Consider the following 16,608-nt stretch of genomic DNA (forward strand, 5'->3'; position numbering starts at 1 on the left):
ACATGCTGCCAACCAAATGCCTTATCTCCTCAGTGTTTATAGTTTGGTGTTGTTAGTGTCTTTTGGGACAAGTCTACTTTTTGCCGTTTCGTCCGTCCCAAACAACTAAAGCACTGTAGCAAAGCAAAAGTAATCTACCAATCAGGTGGGTCTCCGACTGGGATTTAGATTTTTTATTATAACAGTGCAGCTGTCGCTTGTTTAATGAAAGTTTCTCATGCACTGCAAACTTACTGCAAACACTAAGTGTCAATGCTGAATGTGACACGCAGTCATTTATAAAGATGTCTGGTGTTAAGAAGTTTAATTTTCCTTTTTTGGTTTTGCATTGCACCTGATAGTTTCATTTCTCGCTTCCTTTCTTCCAGCTTCTGGTGCAGTGTTGATAGAAATGAAGACTTGGAACAGTTATAAATGGATTAAGTAGTGGAGGGAGTGGAGCTGATTAAATGTTTCTTTAATCTACGAGAGGAGGCTGTTTATCAGTAAGCAAATTTTTAAATGTGGTGCCATGGAGTCGGTTCTGTGAACGTCTCCCTGTTTTTGCATCTAGTACAGGCTGCAAATGTCAGACATTTAGTATGCATATATGCACGCTGGCTGATGTCATGCCCATTTCACACCATTATACTTGACAACTGTGGGTAGGAATATATTTATTTACCCATCAAATACATACGCAAGATGTTTATGTTGGCTGGTCACCTGTTAGTTATTGCATATAGCCTTAATGAAAACTCATACATAATTAATATTTTCTGCCTTGAGGAACAGTTTTTCTGTGCTTCCGTCCCACTGCGATCAAATCTCTTGGCCAAGGCAGCAGCACAAACTCACAGCTTGATTCTCTAAAGCAGAAAAATATATAAATAATCTTTTTACATGATAAAGGGAGTGTTAATTTTCCAGGTCATAATTCACTTCTGTGTGTATTTTAGGAGGATGGATTTGAAACATAACCTGAGTTATTCTGATGGTTTTCTAGTTCACTTTCTACCTGAGCGATCTTCAAATCGCAGCTTTCACCAAACTTAAACCAACCATTAACAGCTCCTCATGGCTAACAGCACAAGCAGCATAAGCAGATGGCTAAACAGCTTTCATTACATAATGCACATTACAGAAGCTATGTCCTAACTGCTACTATTTATCCTGCATTTAAACACAAGCTGCGTTGCTAATTATAAAAATCTTTAAAAGGATGTTCTGTTAAACTGAAACTGTATATAAAAGATGGACATAGCCACCATAAACATGTTCGTTTTGGACAGCTGTCAGCTAATCCTTGGTTAGCAAGCTGCATTCATAAACAGTACCGCTGCATTGCACAGATACTTATATGAGCTAACTAGTCCTAAATAGCAGACTGGTAAAATAGTCAAATTTAACTCCCAAACACTGAAGCACAACCTTTCGGGCAGGCTGTACTTTGTAGCAGGCCGTAGTCTGTGTTCATTAAAACAGCAGCACAAACACTGTAGAGAGATTTGATTCAGTGACTTTAATTAGCTGACTTTAATTCAAGGCACTTCTGTCATTAACCAGTTCCCAAGCTCCAGTATCCATGTTTATTTTGCCATTTGTTTGCTTGCATTGTACATGTTTATTTCTGGTGTAAAGGTTGATATGGGAGGTAGTCAGTCAAGTGGCCACCAGAGGAACTGCGGCTTTTAGCGCTTCTGCGCTGGTGTCATTTTTCAGAGCTCGCCACCTGGATAAGCTGTTTGTTAGAAATACTATAACAGACTTTATAGCATTTCTAACAGTATTATTACTGTTTTATTACTTCAATTAACCACAGTGATAAAAGAACGTCTCCTTGCTCTGCCATCGCTGTCACACAATCCTCCCGGTTCATGCGGGTTTATATTAATGCACTGCAGTGTTGCAGTTTTCAAATGTCTGCGTCTCTGTATCAGGACAGAGCTGTGGCACGAGACTGGGAATCTTTCTATTGCAACTTCAGTCTCAGAAACAAGTCTTAGCAGTTGATATTTTAGCCAAGCAATGACAAAAATGTCACAACAAGTCAACAGGAAATGCCACTTAAAAAGTGTGAGGAGGCAGCGGCTGCAGGTGTGAGTCTTGTCAAAGACTCCCTAATGACCGAGAAGGTTACTAATGTTAGGAGAGTGCACACTGTGGGCTTGTGCTGTGCGGATGGAAACTGTAGTAGCTGCATTTGTTAAAGCTTCACTGTTCATATTTTTGCTCCTGCTCTATGAGAAATAAAGAAATACAGTAAAACAACAAAAGTTCAGTTGTTTTCCCTCTTGTTTCATTGTCACTGTTATTATTGTAGCCTAAAGGGGGGATTATGAAGAGACTGACTTACTCATGAGCTCATCATTGCTTTTCTCTTATGATAATTCTAATGAAGAAGTCTTATTATATTGGTCCCATTCCTGGTTTACACATTTTCATAACTGACGACAAACCTCAGCGTTTCTTTAAAAAGACGGCAGCCACCTTTCCGAGCTCTGCAGCGTATAGAAGAAACCTTGAAGCATTAGCAGCTAAAAGGTGTGGCGCTTGATAACGTGCTCAGCTCATCTGTCTCCTCAGCGCTTTCCGCTCGCTTCTCTCTTTAGTACTTTGTGGCACTTTTAGCAAAGTACTGCTTACAGCTCAGAAAACTTTTTTTCTTTTTGAAAAATGACAGTTTTCACAGCTTTTAGATGCAGCAGAAGCATATTCTGAAGGATATTTAGATAATCTCAGGGGGGAAGTTTTGAAGTGATCAATCTCAGCGGTGGGACCTCGTAGATAGTAATCCTTCAGGGGTGAAAAATATGCTGCTGCTACATCTGCAAACTGGAGCGAGGAGACGCAAAGAAGAGAAGTGTCTATAATAGCAGAGGTGCAGGGGGATGAACATTTTGCTCAACAAAATTGTTTCCACCGTCCGTAATCCTTCCGCAAGAAGTGACTGATTACAAAGTATGAAACAATGTCTGACTGCAATGTATTTTGACAGCTCGGTTATTTTCTGAAACACTGGATATTTCTCCCTCAGCCGGAGTCGTCTCCTCTCGGCTCATCTATGCGTACAAGCTGGAAGATATCCAGTACCTATTCCTCTTTTCCCCTCAAAGTTCAGCAACTCTCCTCCTCCCACATTAGAAACACATCCCGGCATCTGTAAGGCCCTCTCTCCAGTGGCTGCAGCATTTCTTTCCTTTCTTGGTCTTATCCTCCCATTAAGCTCCCTCTAACTCCTCTGCTCACCTCTCTGTCGCTCCCACAGGGCTCTGCATCCACAGGAAGCCGCCGTGCTCTCCTAGCCGACCCACCCTCCACCCACCCTCCACCCCTCCACTCTAAGTGATCACACTGTTTATATGGCCTTTTTCTTTTATCCAATTTCACACGTCCCGGCTTGTTTACCAGCAGTGGGGGCCACAGAAAGCCACAGTGCCCTTTTCCTTCACTCTCCAGCCCCCTCGCCTTTCTTTTCCTTCCCACTCTTCTCTTGTCGCCTCCACCCCTCCAGCAGCTTTGCGGCAGAAATAAAAGCTAAGCTTATGTCCCCTTTTTTTCAATGAATGTGATTAGGTTTCTATTTTTGTACAGGCTGGAATCACATTCAGCAACGTGTCATTTATTGAATCTGGACCCTGCAGCTCTGTTCTCAACACTGTGGAAAAGTATTGTCCAAGACGACGCACTTCCCTCATTACAAAAGCTGTAATGAGCGGAGGCGCAGCAAAGTGGGAGTGATGAGAAATGCTCCATTTAATCATTTATTTAAAATGTCTGAATGGCATCTAAATGTCGGAGGACAATGGCATGTACAGAACAATGAATTGCTAAGTCTCTCTGATAAAGTTCCAGGAACTAAGGGATGACAGGAATAAGATGCCCAATTATGCATACAGAGAGTCCCTGCATGTGTGGCGATTTGCTTAAATATGTATCAACATTTTAGTTTTTATCAAACTATTTCTTTTTATCTCAAAGTTCTGAACATTTTTTAAATCCACACGGATGCTCCTCTTAAAAAACCGCAGTCCTCCGACCTAACGTCTGTTCTCCACCTCTCCACCGAGTGTCAGGATCATACAAACAGCACTAAAAACATCCGCCGAGGCCACCGAAGCTCTGCTGTATTAATTTGCTGTCTTACCCACTTAGATGGAAAGGTCAGCGTTTCATCTTTGTGCCTAAAGGTGGGGAAACTGCAGTTTCAGTCTTTTTCTGCCAGCAGGATCGTACAACAACTACAAAGCTGAATTTTATGTAACTTGAGGCGAGACAGAGATCCCAAACGTGCACACTACAAAAAAGGAAATTGGATGGTTGTTACATTTACAAAAGTCTAACTTGTATTTTGTTTCTGTGGTGAACGTAATTGAATCATGTAGGATCTGTATGAAATTTAACAACTTCATTTGTTCTTGTTGAGATGACCTGATACAATCTAGTAGGAGTGGTTAGTTGCTGGACTCATGAAATTCACAAGACCACACGAGATTTTACACCACAGGAAAATCACTGGAGGCAGACACTACACACCCCGTGCATGCTAGCGCTATTTATTGTGTTTAACCTGTCAAGGACAAAAACGTGCAGAAAAATTCTGCATCAAGCCTTGAAATCGTAGCTTTCCTCCTTTTGTGAAGTCTGTACCGACAGCGTGGTGGTGCAGTGGTTCGCACTGTTACCTCACAGCATGAAGGGCCCAGGTTCAAACCCACAGTCTGGCTAGTTTGCAGTGGGTACTCTGGTTTCCTCCCACAGTTAAAGGTCATTCAGTTATTAGAGTTAGATTACTTTGTGATTCTAAATTACTCATAAGTGTGAGTGCAAAGGATTGTTTGGCTCTGTGAGTTAGCCCTGTGATAGACTGGTGACCTGCCCACGGTGTGCCTCTTACCCAATCACATCTGGGGTAGGGTTGTTGTAAAGGGCATGAAATGTCCCATCACACCTAGAATTTTGTCCATATAAAATGATCCTTTTGTCAATACTGTAAATCAAACATGTTCAAAGAAGACGATTTTCTACAACTGTTGGCCAAATCTGCAGATTGCTACCTGGAAGGTTTTCAGGCCGCTCTTCACTCACTGACTGACTTTGTTTTGCAGTGCAGATAAATCCGACCAATGTGCTGAATTTCCTTCATTGATAACCTGAAACAAGCTTGCTTTCATTTCTCCATCTGCCCCCTTTTTTAATCTCACACTTCTTTCAGCCACTGATATTTGAATGACATTTAAATGCTCAATTCATTTCAGTTTTATTCATAGAGCCCCAAATCATAACATATGTCACATTGAGCACTTTACATAGTGGGGCCAAGACCTTGGATCATTTAAGAAAAAGCCAGTAACTCTCCCTGAGCAGGACCCACAGTGGGCCTGCTGTCTTCACTGGGCGGGGCGAGACAAGAGCTGAGGCAAATATTAACACCGTGTGAAGGATCTGCAGTCTGCTCAGCAGTAGGTGAAAGTGGTTAGGGATGAAAGCCTGACTTGGGTTCACCCATACAAGGAGACTCTGAATGCAGGTTTATCCTGTTAACATCCAGCAGCTCTCCATAACACGCTCATGGTTTGGGCTCAGCGTAGTACAAGCACATTTTCAGAAAATGCTTTACTTCAATGTAAGCCTCATATGAGGAATGATTAAAATAGTTCAGACAGCAGGACCTAAAAATCACAACCTGTTTGAGAGAATCTATTTTAATGTATTCAGTCATCCTTCATCCTTCAGCTGCTATTTTCAGCTCATGGAAGTTGCTGTTGTAACCACGTCCACTCTGCGTTCTCCACCATGGACCTCAAACTTGCACAGCAAGCAAAAGTCAGCTGGAACAAGATGAAGTTGAATGTGAGACCAGCCAAATCTAAATCAGGTGAAGCTTTTGATTTGTCAGACCCTTCTGATCGGACCCCGTACATGCATTCTTGTTCTTCTTCACAAGCCTTTCCATAAAAAGATTTGAACCTTAATCTCCCCCTACACCTTACTCCAAGTGAATCTTTACTGATCTGGTGCATCACCGTGTTTGTGTGAATAGTTCATAAGACTGTTTAAAGCCAGAAGCCTTTAGAAGTGTTCTATTCTGGACCAACCTCCTCCCTCTCCATAGATCGCAACACATTTAAATGAAGATGCCACGAGGGCGAACAAGAACAAGAGCAGTTGAAATTAGAGAAGCAGTCTGAAGGTTTAATGCTCTTGGAAGCAAGGTGCATGTGAGTGACGGTGGGGATCACGGCCTAACTGCTTGGAAGATATACCTGCAGATGCATGCAGGAGTCAAGGACATGATTAGCATCACTGTGACGTGCTTGGCATGTGTGCAGCGCTGCTTGAAGGGCTACTCTTGTATTCCACAGATAGAAAGCAATAATGCCATTCACAACCAACTCTGCTCTATTCATTCAGCATTACAAAGAAGTATGGAACATGCACTGCAGCTGTATGTACCACAATGTGACCCATAAATGAAGTTTTTCCACAGTTTTATGAGAACTATTCATCTGACAACTTTAAAGGCCACAAATGCAGACAAAACAGCAATAGAGCAGCATATTAAAAAACCACCCACGTTGCCTCTGCTGTTCCCTTGCCCCTGCTGCAGATTTATGATTTATTAAAGGGCAAGAGGTGTCAAGCACAGCCTTGGTCTCAGTGAACCTTTCTTGACACAGCACTGCTGCATACAAGGCAGGCTGTAACTTACAGCTTATTCCACTCTAATAGTTGACTTTGCTTCTCCCTCACGTGGTAGCAGCAGCTGTATTGTGTGTTCAGATGGTACATTAGTGCAGAAGGATTACATAACATAAAACATAATGGGCACTTTGTTGGCAAGATGGTCAAACTCAGGGGAATCCATTTGTTTTCTTCCACATTTTATTCTGACTATTGATCATGTGCACTCAAACACAGCAGTGTGGGGGGAAAGCGCGTATTGCAATCCAGTACAACACCACCACAGGAAGCAGCTGCAAGGTCCACAGTAACAAGTGTCCCACAGGTTGCGTTCATTGCAAGGCTATTGCATGATATCAAACATTGGTCCTTGTTACTGTTTCTATTTCCTGACTCTTGTCTGTGAATATACAACTTTCATAAAGATGTACAATACAAAATCTGCACAAATAACTTTGCTGATGAATGATTTGCTGACTTTTGGTGCATCTTTGTCATAGTTTCTCTCTTGTATTTCAATGTTTGTATTGTTTTTGATGCAAGTGTTAGTTGCTGAGTTTGTGAATTGTGCCTGGTCACATGAGCGCATTCACCTTCCAGACAATCCCCCTGTTCTAAGAAGGACGGGTCTGGTCAGGTAGCCACAGTGTTTATTCCATTATGGAGATCTGAAAATTCGACATCGATGGGCAGATTTACTAACCAGGGCAAACTAGCGTCACAGTCGACGGAAGTGGGAGGTTCTGTTGGCGATCTGCTAATTTATAAAGATAAATAATTTGTTTTAATGATGACCAGCAGTCTACCAAGAGCACTGTACATATGCAGGCAGAAGCAATCAGGATGTGAGTTTCATGTTTGTGCTTCTCTTTGGAAATTCAGATCAATGTGTTTTTGCCTGGAAGACAAACTCTTCTGTTAGAATTTGCCGTGGACGATGCACAGTCTTGTAGCTCGAGACGTTCATTCTCTGGATAATTCTGACAGCTCAGTTAGAGCACAGGATCGCAGCTTTATTACAAATGAATCGATGTTATGAATCTGTTTGTCAGTACTGACTTTATATATGTAGAAGAGGATGTCACATCGTGACCCAGGCTTTGATGTTGCTATTACTTTGTCATTAAATGCATGCTCTTTATCTCTGCAGGCTATGCAAGTGTGAGACTGCGTGCATTTTTTAAAGTCAAAATTTACAGATTGTAGGATTCAAATATGAATCTAACAGCTGTCAGGTCTGAATTTGACACATTTCTGCATTTTCATTCAGCTTGTAACAGATCTGATACCAGAGAGAAGTTAAACAAAATCTGCTCATTGTGTGCACGAGGCTGTGAAAACACAAGCAAGAGACACAAGACTGATCTGTGTAGAAATGTAACTAAAAACTGGAAACACTGCAAGCAGCACTGTAAAGCCACTAGCACAGGGCAGCCCAAGGTTAGGGAGTGCCTTCATAGCTTTGAGCCATCCAGCTGTGCTAACGCTGCACTCATTTTGATAACCCCTCCTCTTCTAATTCCTAATAATTGAACACTTCTAGCACTAGCATCCCCAGGCTTCTACCTTTCTACCTATAAAACCCGGAGAGCAGTCAAATGGTGGAAGTGGAAGCTAAATTGGCTAGTCATTCATATGTATATTAGGCTGTTAAGTAGGAATTCTGGAGGGAGGGGAGTGGGGGTGGGGGAGTGGAGTGTTTCAGTTTGCCATCTTGGGGAGAAATCAACACACATGGGTGTAGGTCCTTTGTTGCTGACATTTATTGATAAAAACAGTACAAAAAACCAACCATTTGTACACATATTTACAAATAATTCAACATTGTCAGCAATCACTCACAATCCTGGCACTGCCATGGTACCTGTAGTCTGCATTTACCACATGTGTATCTTTTGCAGTGAACACATCGCACAGTGGCATGATTGTTCTTGCATTTGTGTTTGACCTGACACGTGGCTCTTTTTCCAGGGCTCGGTGTGGAGGGTTCTGCCCGAAGCAACTGATCTTTTCTTGCCTTCTTCGCAGCTACATGAGAGTGAGCCAACTCTGTTGCAAGCGCCACCAGGAAGTCCACCCGTCTTTCCTTCGTCCCGGTGCATGCTTGATACAGCACATGTGCATTCAGTGCTGCCATGTCAATCATGTTATAAAACACGGCAACTGGCCAGCGCCGTGTTCCTTGTCTGAAGTCTGAAGTAAGATATTTCAGACATTATTCTGATACAGAGGAGGAGATACTGGAATTATAATTAGTATCTATGCATGCATTTGTGATTTTGTTTGACCTTCCCATTTTGCTCACAATTTGAATTTGTTCACACTGCAGATGAGGAGACTGCTTCTCCACCGAAAAAGAGAGCTTGTTTGGGGACTGAGACAGCGAAAGATGGCACAGTGTGGCGTGAAGAACAGGTGGGGACCTGTCTCCCTTTCACCCCAATAGAAGCGTACGCTGCAGATGGAGAGCCAACGGCTAAGGCCAGGAGAAGTATCTTGAGTCGCCTTCAGAGCTTCCTGTGTTTCGTCACTCTTGACATGCTTCGTAGCATTCAAGAATGGACTATTCAACATGCACAGCAAACGGAGCATGTTCATTGGTTCATGGACCTCCCTGAACTAATGGCATTTATTGCAATTGTGATCTTGCGGGGGGTTTACAGGGTTCCATCTGTAAATGACTGCTGGTCAGCAAACCTGGGAAACCCACAGATAATTGGAACTATGGCACGAAACCGCTTCCAAAACATCATGCAACACCTACGCTTTGATGACAAGTCCACCCGCTGTGATCGAGCAAAGACTGATAAGTTCGCTGCAATTTCCAGTGTGTGGGGATCATTTGTCACCAACTGCATCACGTGCTACAACCCTGGTCTACATATCACCGTTGATGAACAGCTTTTCCCATCAAAGACTCGGTGCTGTTTCCTGCAGTATATTGCAAGTAAACCTGACAAGTTTGGGATCAAGTTTTGGGTGGCTTGCGACCTAAAATCCAAGTACATTTGCAATGTCTTCCCATATCTTGGCAAGGACCCCAGTCGTCCCACTGGGGAGAGACTTTCTGAAAATGTAGTAATGAGGCTGATGGAACCATTCCTAGACAAGGGCAGAAATGTTACCACGGACAATTTTTTCACATCGCTTTCACTTGCACAAAAACTTCTTAGACGGAAAACCACCATCCTCGGCACAGTCAACAGGATTCGCAGGGAAATTCCTCAATCCACTAGACAGACAGATCGCAATGAATTCACCACTCAGGTATGTTACAGGTCTTTTGTGGTTCTATGTTTATGTGTTTCATTGTGTGTAAAAGGGCTATGGAAATAACACTTTATCTTATTTCTTAGGTGTTTTCAACCTCTGCTGCCACGCTGACGGCGTATGCGGCCAAACGGAAGAAGACAGTCTATATTCTTAGCAGCATGCACAGCGTGGTTCAGACTGATAACACTACCAAAAGGAAGCCAAACACTGTCACCCTTTACAACAAAACAAAGTGTGGCGTGGATGTGATGGACCAGATGGTTCGGGAGTACACTGTCCGCAAAGGAACACGGCGCTGGCCAGTTGCCGTGTTTTATAACATGATTGACATGGCAGCACTGAATGCACATGTGCTGTATCAAGCATGCACCGGGACGAAGGAAAGACGGGTGGACTTCCTGGTGGCGCTTGCAACAGAGTTGGCTCACTCTCATGTAGCTGCGAAGAAGGCAAGAAAAGATCAGTTGCTTCGGGCAGAACCCTCCACACCGAGCCCTGGAAAAAGAGCCACGTGTCAGGTCAAACACAAATGCAAGAAAAATCAGGCCACTGTGCGATGTGTTCACTGCTACAGACACACATGTGGTAAATGCAGACTACAGATACCATGGCAGTGCCAGGATTGTGAGTGATTGCTGACAATGTTGAATTATTTGTAAATATGTGTACAAATGGTTGGTTTTTTGTACTGTTTTTATCAATAAATGTCAGCAACAAAGGACATACACCCATGTGTGTTGATTTCTCCCCAAGATGGCAAACTGAAACACTCCACTCCCCCACCCCCACTCCCCTCCCTCCAGAATTCCTACTTAACAGCCTAATATACATATGAATGACTAGCCAATTTAGCTTCCACTTCCACCATTTGACTGCTCTCCGGGTTTTATAGGTAGGAATCCCTAAAATGATGGCTCGCGGGGGTTTAAGTGCTCTAGAGACAACTATCACAGCCATAGGGAACAAAATAAGAGTTGCTTTTTTCAGGGTTAAATTCTGTTATTTGCTGTAAAGTGCATGAACTTAAATAGGTTTTGTAGGAATCATTTAAATGCGCTCCAAATTTCTTTCCCAAAAAAGGGAAACTTCTACAAATACTTATGCACGAAGGCAAAAATACTTCCACACCTTTTAGTCACAAAACTGACACTGCACCTCTTTAGTAAAATCTTACAGTAACTTTTTAATGCCAAAAGAGGGTTTCGCACTGCTGCAGATTGTTAGTCTGGCCTCAAATCTCTTGGTAAATGGGAATGGTAAACAGACTGGGTTATATAGAGTTTTTCTACTCTGAGCACTCAAAGCGCTTTACACAGCTCCCCGAATTCACCCATTCACACATGCACTGTTTTTCTATGTTGTTTCTGTCTAAGAACCTTCTGTCTAACGCTCACACATACACACTCATAATCCCACGAATGCACCGGAGAGCAACTCGGGGTCTTGCCCAGGATATTTGATAGGTGACCTGCTCTACCATCTACCGCCTGAGCTACAGCAACCCCAATTGCAATTTATCATGGCTCTGATACAGGGATGACAATTAAGCTACTGCTGCTGTGTCATGTGGGTAACATCCCTGCTTTAGGGATGCTCCTCCTGTGAAAGAGAACTACTGTGTTGCACTTTAGCCACATGCAAAACAAGCTAGCTTTGGAAACAAAAGGATTTTATCTTTGAACTCAACTCTTGGAGACATTTTTAGTCAAATTTGGTTATGTCACAGGTGAAACTTCCATATAAAGAGGAAGTTTGAATGTAAACTTAACCCTTACCCTGAATTACCCTTAATTAACCCTAACCACTGACGACAGCACTCAAACTGTCTGTAGGCTACACAAATGGATGAGTTATAGAACACACACTGTATGGACAGAACCAGCTGATATGTTGAAAATGTATTAACAAATTGTCAGTTTATTACCAACACTAATCTCAGTTTTGCTATATTGCCTTACGATGGCAAAGAAAAAGCCAAAGAGTCTTGTGGACAAACATGTAGCATCATCTTCACAATGTACTGTAAGTCTGTGCCGTGTTTTGAGGTGGGGTGGTGCTCTTTTTTAAGAAATCAGTGTATGCACTGAAGCCCTGGCCTCTGAGATCAACCACTGAACCACTTCCAAATGCATCACTGCTGCTGAACGTGTTCATAAATGCAGAGAGGTCACTCACAGACTCGTGGTCCGTCAGGTCAGCCAAAACGAAGCAGCGGTACTGCTGCTGTCCAGGGAGCGGTTTGTTGTAGAAGCCGCTGTATTTCTTTTCGTCACCCAGAGTGAAGATCTCAGGGAGCGTATCCAGCTTGGCAGCGATGTAGGGCTGCAGGAAGTCATTGCTCTGCCTTTTCCTTCTCTGCAGGCTGCTGTCAGCACCGGACTCCAGAAGCTACCAGAGGAACAAAATATTATGAGTTGACATGACACTGGAGCATAGTGACACAAGATGACATAACAAACCTCATCTCTGTAGATGACGGCTCTCTTTTCCTGACCCTCTGTGACAGTTATACGATTCTTCCATTTTATTCACTTGTTTTACTCTTATTTATTTCTAATCCAAACCACCTTTAACTGTTGATCTGTTTTCACTTAATTAAGGCTTAAAGTCTGCATGTCTTACTGTAACAATGCTAACAATGTAACCAGGCAAGAAACTAATGGCTCCACAAAGCAACAATGCCACCGGAGCATTCATTAATAATGCAAAAAAAAAGCCAATGGGAGATGCCATGAGGGTTATATCCATCCTTTTCTTTACACTCTGCAGTTTTTATCACCTGTCTTATTGATTAGAATGAACTAAGTTGCTGAGACCTCTGTGTGACTGGTCAACAAAGTCAAAAGAACCAGTAAAGATGAGCAATGTGTAAGAAGACAAACAAACAGGGTGCCGATGTTAGTTAAACCACTTTATTATGAAATGTTATTGTTCAAAATGTTCGAAATGATGCTTCATCATGCTGCTGATGCACTACACTTTTGTTCAGCAGTTTGATCAAAGCTGCAATTTGCAAAAACATACTAGAAAATAGATTTCTCTAAGTCTAAATTGAAGCAATAAACCTTTTAATTTATTTTATTTTATTTTGTTTTTGAGCCACGTAAAAATGTTACTTCTATCTTATAAATTTGTGGTGCACTTGGTGAAAGGTGCATGTTGGAGGATGCCAAACGCCTTACAATTAGCAGGATTGAATTTATAAAGTCTGAAGGCCCTCTGTGACATTCAGGAAGCACCGAGGGTCGTGGCTTCATTACTGAAACTCAGCTGCTCTCTGTGTTCAGAGACAGACGTGTCTTTCAACCACCTGCTTTTGTCATTTTAGACCAACACGTCCCCGCAAAGCAACAATATTCAAGGTGACACTGACATACTGGGGACGGTTGTCTGCAGCAAAGTCACTTCAATCACATGGATGCATCTTCTTCCTTTTTTGGGTGCTGACATTTCAAACATTCACTTTGTAAGAAAAAGGAAATTTAACAAACAGCCGGTTGACAGTATTTCACTTAAAAACGTCTCAGATGAAGGTACTGGATCCCGTGCCTTGTGTCAGTTTCAGATGCTGCTTTCTGCTTCCTTCCTTTTATGGTCCAGTCCTTGGTCCTCTCACCTGACTTATCCCCCCTGCTTGGGAGTCCATGTGAGGGCCTAGGACCCCCCATCGTCAAAGTACATGAGGGCTGTCTGGCAGATAATTTGAGCCCTTTACGCACTTTTTCAATAAGTCTACGTTTCTCAAAATTTGCTTACATTCCCCACACTTCATAAGAAAAAGTGTCATTCAGAAAAACCCAAAACACTATGATATATGCCAAAGATATATCCTACTTTCTTGGATAACTAATAAACTCAAACACTGCTGCTGGAAGGAATTTGGACCTTTAAAAGCTAAATTACTCCTAATGTTTAGGTCTCCCTTTCCATCTGGAAAGCACCAATTAGCTGTATGTTTGGCTCACAGGGACATGTTGCCATTAATACGTTTTACCTTACTAAAAAAAATCACCCCGTTATGTCCTAAATAAGCAGGGCTTATAACGCCGGGGCTCATCCAGGATATATAAAAAAGGGAAATCTCTGAACTTTATAATCATGCCATAGACCAGGGGTGGGCAATTCCAGGCCTCGAGGGCCGGTGTCCTGCAGGTTTTAGATCTCACCTTGGGTCAACACACCTGAATCACATGATTACCAGGCCTCTGGAGAACTGCAGGACATGTTGAGGAGCTAATTTAGCCATTTAAATCAGCTGTGTTGGATCAAGGACACATCTAAAACCTGCAGGGACAGTGGCCCCCGAGGCCTGGAGTTGCCCACCCCTGCCATAGACCAATCCAACTCAGGGCAATAAATAAATAAACAGTAATATGAAGTTCTGTAGAATGAATAGAAACCTAAGCCTGACCAGTCACCAACAACTCAAAAACAAAAAATACAAATATATGGATAAATCACACAAGATATAATAAATAAGCATTTAACATTGTGCACGACCAGATTGAAACATGCACTTGGCCTCCCTTTATTAGTAGGACAGAAGTAATGACAAGATTGATGTGCTGCCAACCATCTCTATTAGAAAATGACTCCACTAAAGTGAAGTGCTTTTCTTCAGCCAAACCCAGATAGTGATCTGCATTTTAGCAACAACACAATCTGCAGTAGAGGAAGCTGCGATAGTGACCAGTAAACACAAACCTCAGACACTGAACAACTCCATTACTTGTTGCTGTAGCTCCAAAATGACTGGAGTATAAAAAGCGGAGGCCAGAGTTACTAACAAAGACTAAAAAATACAATGCAGGTCACATTTAGACTTGTATGCAAATGATAACTATAAGTTAGTATAATTACACAGTCTTTATGCATCAGCATCCTATAAAAACAAAGACATAGACTTTAAGACTTTAAACTGTGTATGCTGCTATTCTACAACACATACATGCCTTTTTACAGAGCTCATATTGGCCAGATTCAAATGTAATTGCACACTAATGCTTCTGTGATAACTGTGTGTTGTTTTATGCACACATGTATTGGATATGTTCAAGAGTTTCAGTTGAGGTCCAGTTGTCAGTGTTTGGAGTGAGAGCTGGTTTCAGGAAAACTACAAAATACCAAAATGCTTCTTTGTCAAAGATCAGGAGAAAAGGTTAAAAAAAGCCAGACTATGAAGAGCTGTGGGCGCATTGGTTAGGGCTTTACCATGTATGGATGAAATGGTTCTGGATGGATTGCTGCTTCTGAGCTGGGAAACAGTTATTGCCCCATGTGAAGGGGCAAGAGAGCTGGGCCAGAAGTTTTTGAATTATTCGAATGTATTCCAAGCTCTCGGTTATGGTCACGAGCTCTACATGCAGCCAAAATGAGATGTGTGTCCCAATTCATAGGCTGCATCCTTCAGAGGACCTGGCCTCCGCGGTCTACGTGTGCCGGGTCCTTCATAGACTGAGAAGGCCCGAAGTGCGAGGCTGTGAAATGGGTTGGTCTAGCCTTCAGATTTGGAATTGGCTTGGCCGCGCAATGAATTCTGGGATATGTTGGGTCACGAAGGACACACCCCATCCATCCTTCAAATTCGGGGAAATGAAGGACGCATTTGTCGGACGCATTTGGAGCAGCCTTCGTCGCCTAGCTATGACGTAATTGGCCTTGAAATGTGGCCTCCAAAGGATGCGCCCTATGAACTGGGTCATAGCTGCGTTTCTGCCTTAGACATACACCTGCTTCACCTTTACACTGAAAATCCTGCTAGTTTGGTTCAAGGATCTTATTAGGAACACCTTTGCGCTATTTTCTTTTGGATGTTTTTTGACATGCAGAGTCAAAAGTTACATTTCATGGAAGTTTTATTTATTTAGAACCATTTTGCAACAACACTTAATTTAAGGTAAAGACACTGCTATACTAGCTATTATAGTAAACACCATAAAATCCATTATAGCTGCCGGTGTGACGTTGCCCATTGGTTTGCAAAGTCCTCTTTTGAAGCTTGAAGCATTTTGGCTGTCTCGTACTTTATTGAAGCCATGACTGATAAACTAAGGGATACTTTAGCTACTTGTCTGTCACTACCCAAGTCATACATTGTTTCAGTGATTTCTATACAGTCTGTACAGCAATGAGGATGAACCCCCCTCTGACCCTTGGAAATAATTCAGGTTAAAGCTCTTCTACACTGGCTTAATTTTTTAAGACCTAGAAAGTCCATCTTTTACATTTTTATTTAGTTTATGACCGCAACTCTCCAGTTGAAGCAAACAAGGGTCTAGACTATGAGATACCAGACTCCAGATCTTTGCCTTCATTGTTAGACCATTATCCACTGGCATGCATTTCATAATTTGTCAGGGGAGGGAATTAATGACAAACCCATAACAGTTACTGCACAGCTCAACCTGATCAGTCTGCCTGCAGACATAGTAAAAGCCCATCTCCTTTAGATCTTGCTCAATGAAGGCTCACGGGAATACAACGCAGTGCAGCGCCTCATGTATGTAAATGACACCTTAAGCAGCAGTTCTGTTGTAGGTTAGAGAGGACTTGGAAGAGATACAATAAAATTAAAGCTAAAGGATTTTACTGACACTAGGTAATTATATACAGTTGCAGGTGAAGCAAAAAAAGCCCCATTTCTTTCTTAGTTGTTATTTTACGTTTCAGGAG

The 16,608-nt window shown here is 42.3% G+C and overlaps 1 protein-coding gene across 1 annotated transcript in view; it reads right to left on the reverse strand.

The window, feature by feature from the left end:
• ptprfa (protein tyrosine phosphatase receptor type Fa) overlaps positions 1-16,608 on the reverse strand; it is a 270,063-nt gene that overhangs the window by 49,354 nt on the left and 204,101 nt on the right. The window contains exon 18 of the mRNA XM_085373280.1: positions 12,112-12,324. Coding sequence (XP_085229406.1) covers positions 12,112-12,324 — 213 coding nt within the window. The remainder of the gene's footprint in view (positions 1-12,111; positions 12,325-16,608) is intronic.

Source organism: Diplotaxodon limnothrissa, linkage group LG15 (genome assembly GCF_057381915.1).
Source record: "Diplotaxodon limnothrissa isolate DT_005_m linkage group LG15, D_limnothrissa_male_GT1.1, whole genome shotgun sequence".
Lineage (NCBI taxonomy): Eukaryota > Metazoa > Chordata > Actinopteri > Cichliformes > Cichlidae > Diplotaxodon > Diplotaxodon limnothrissa.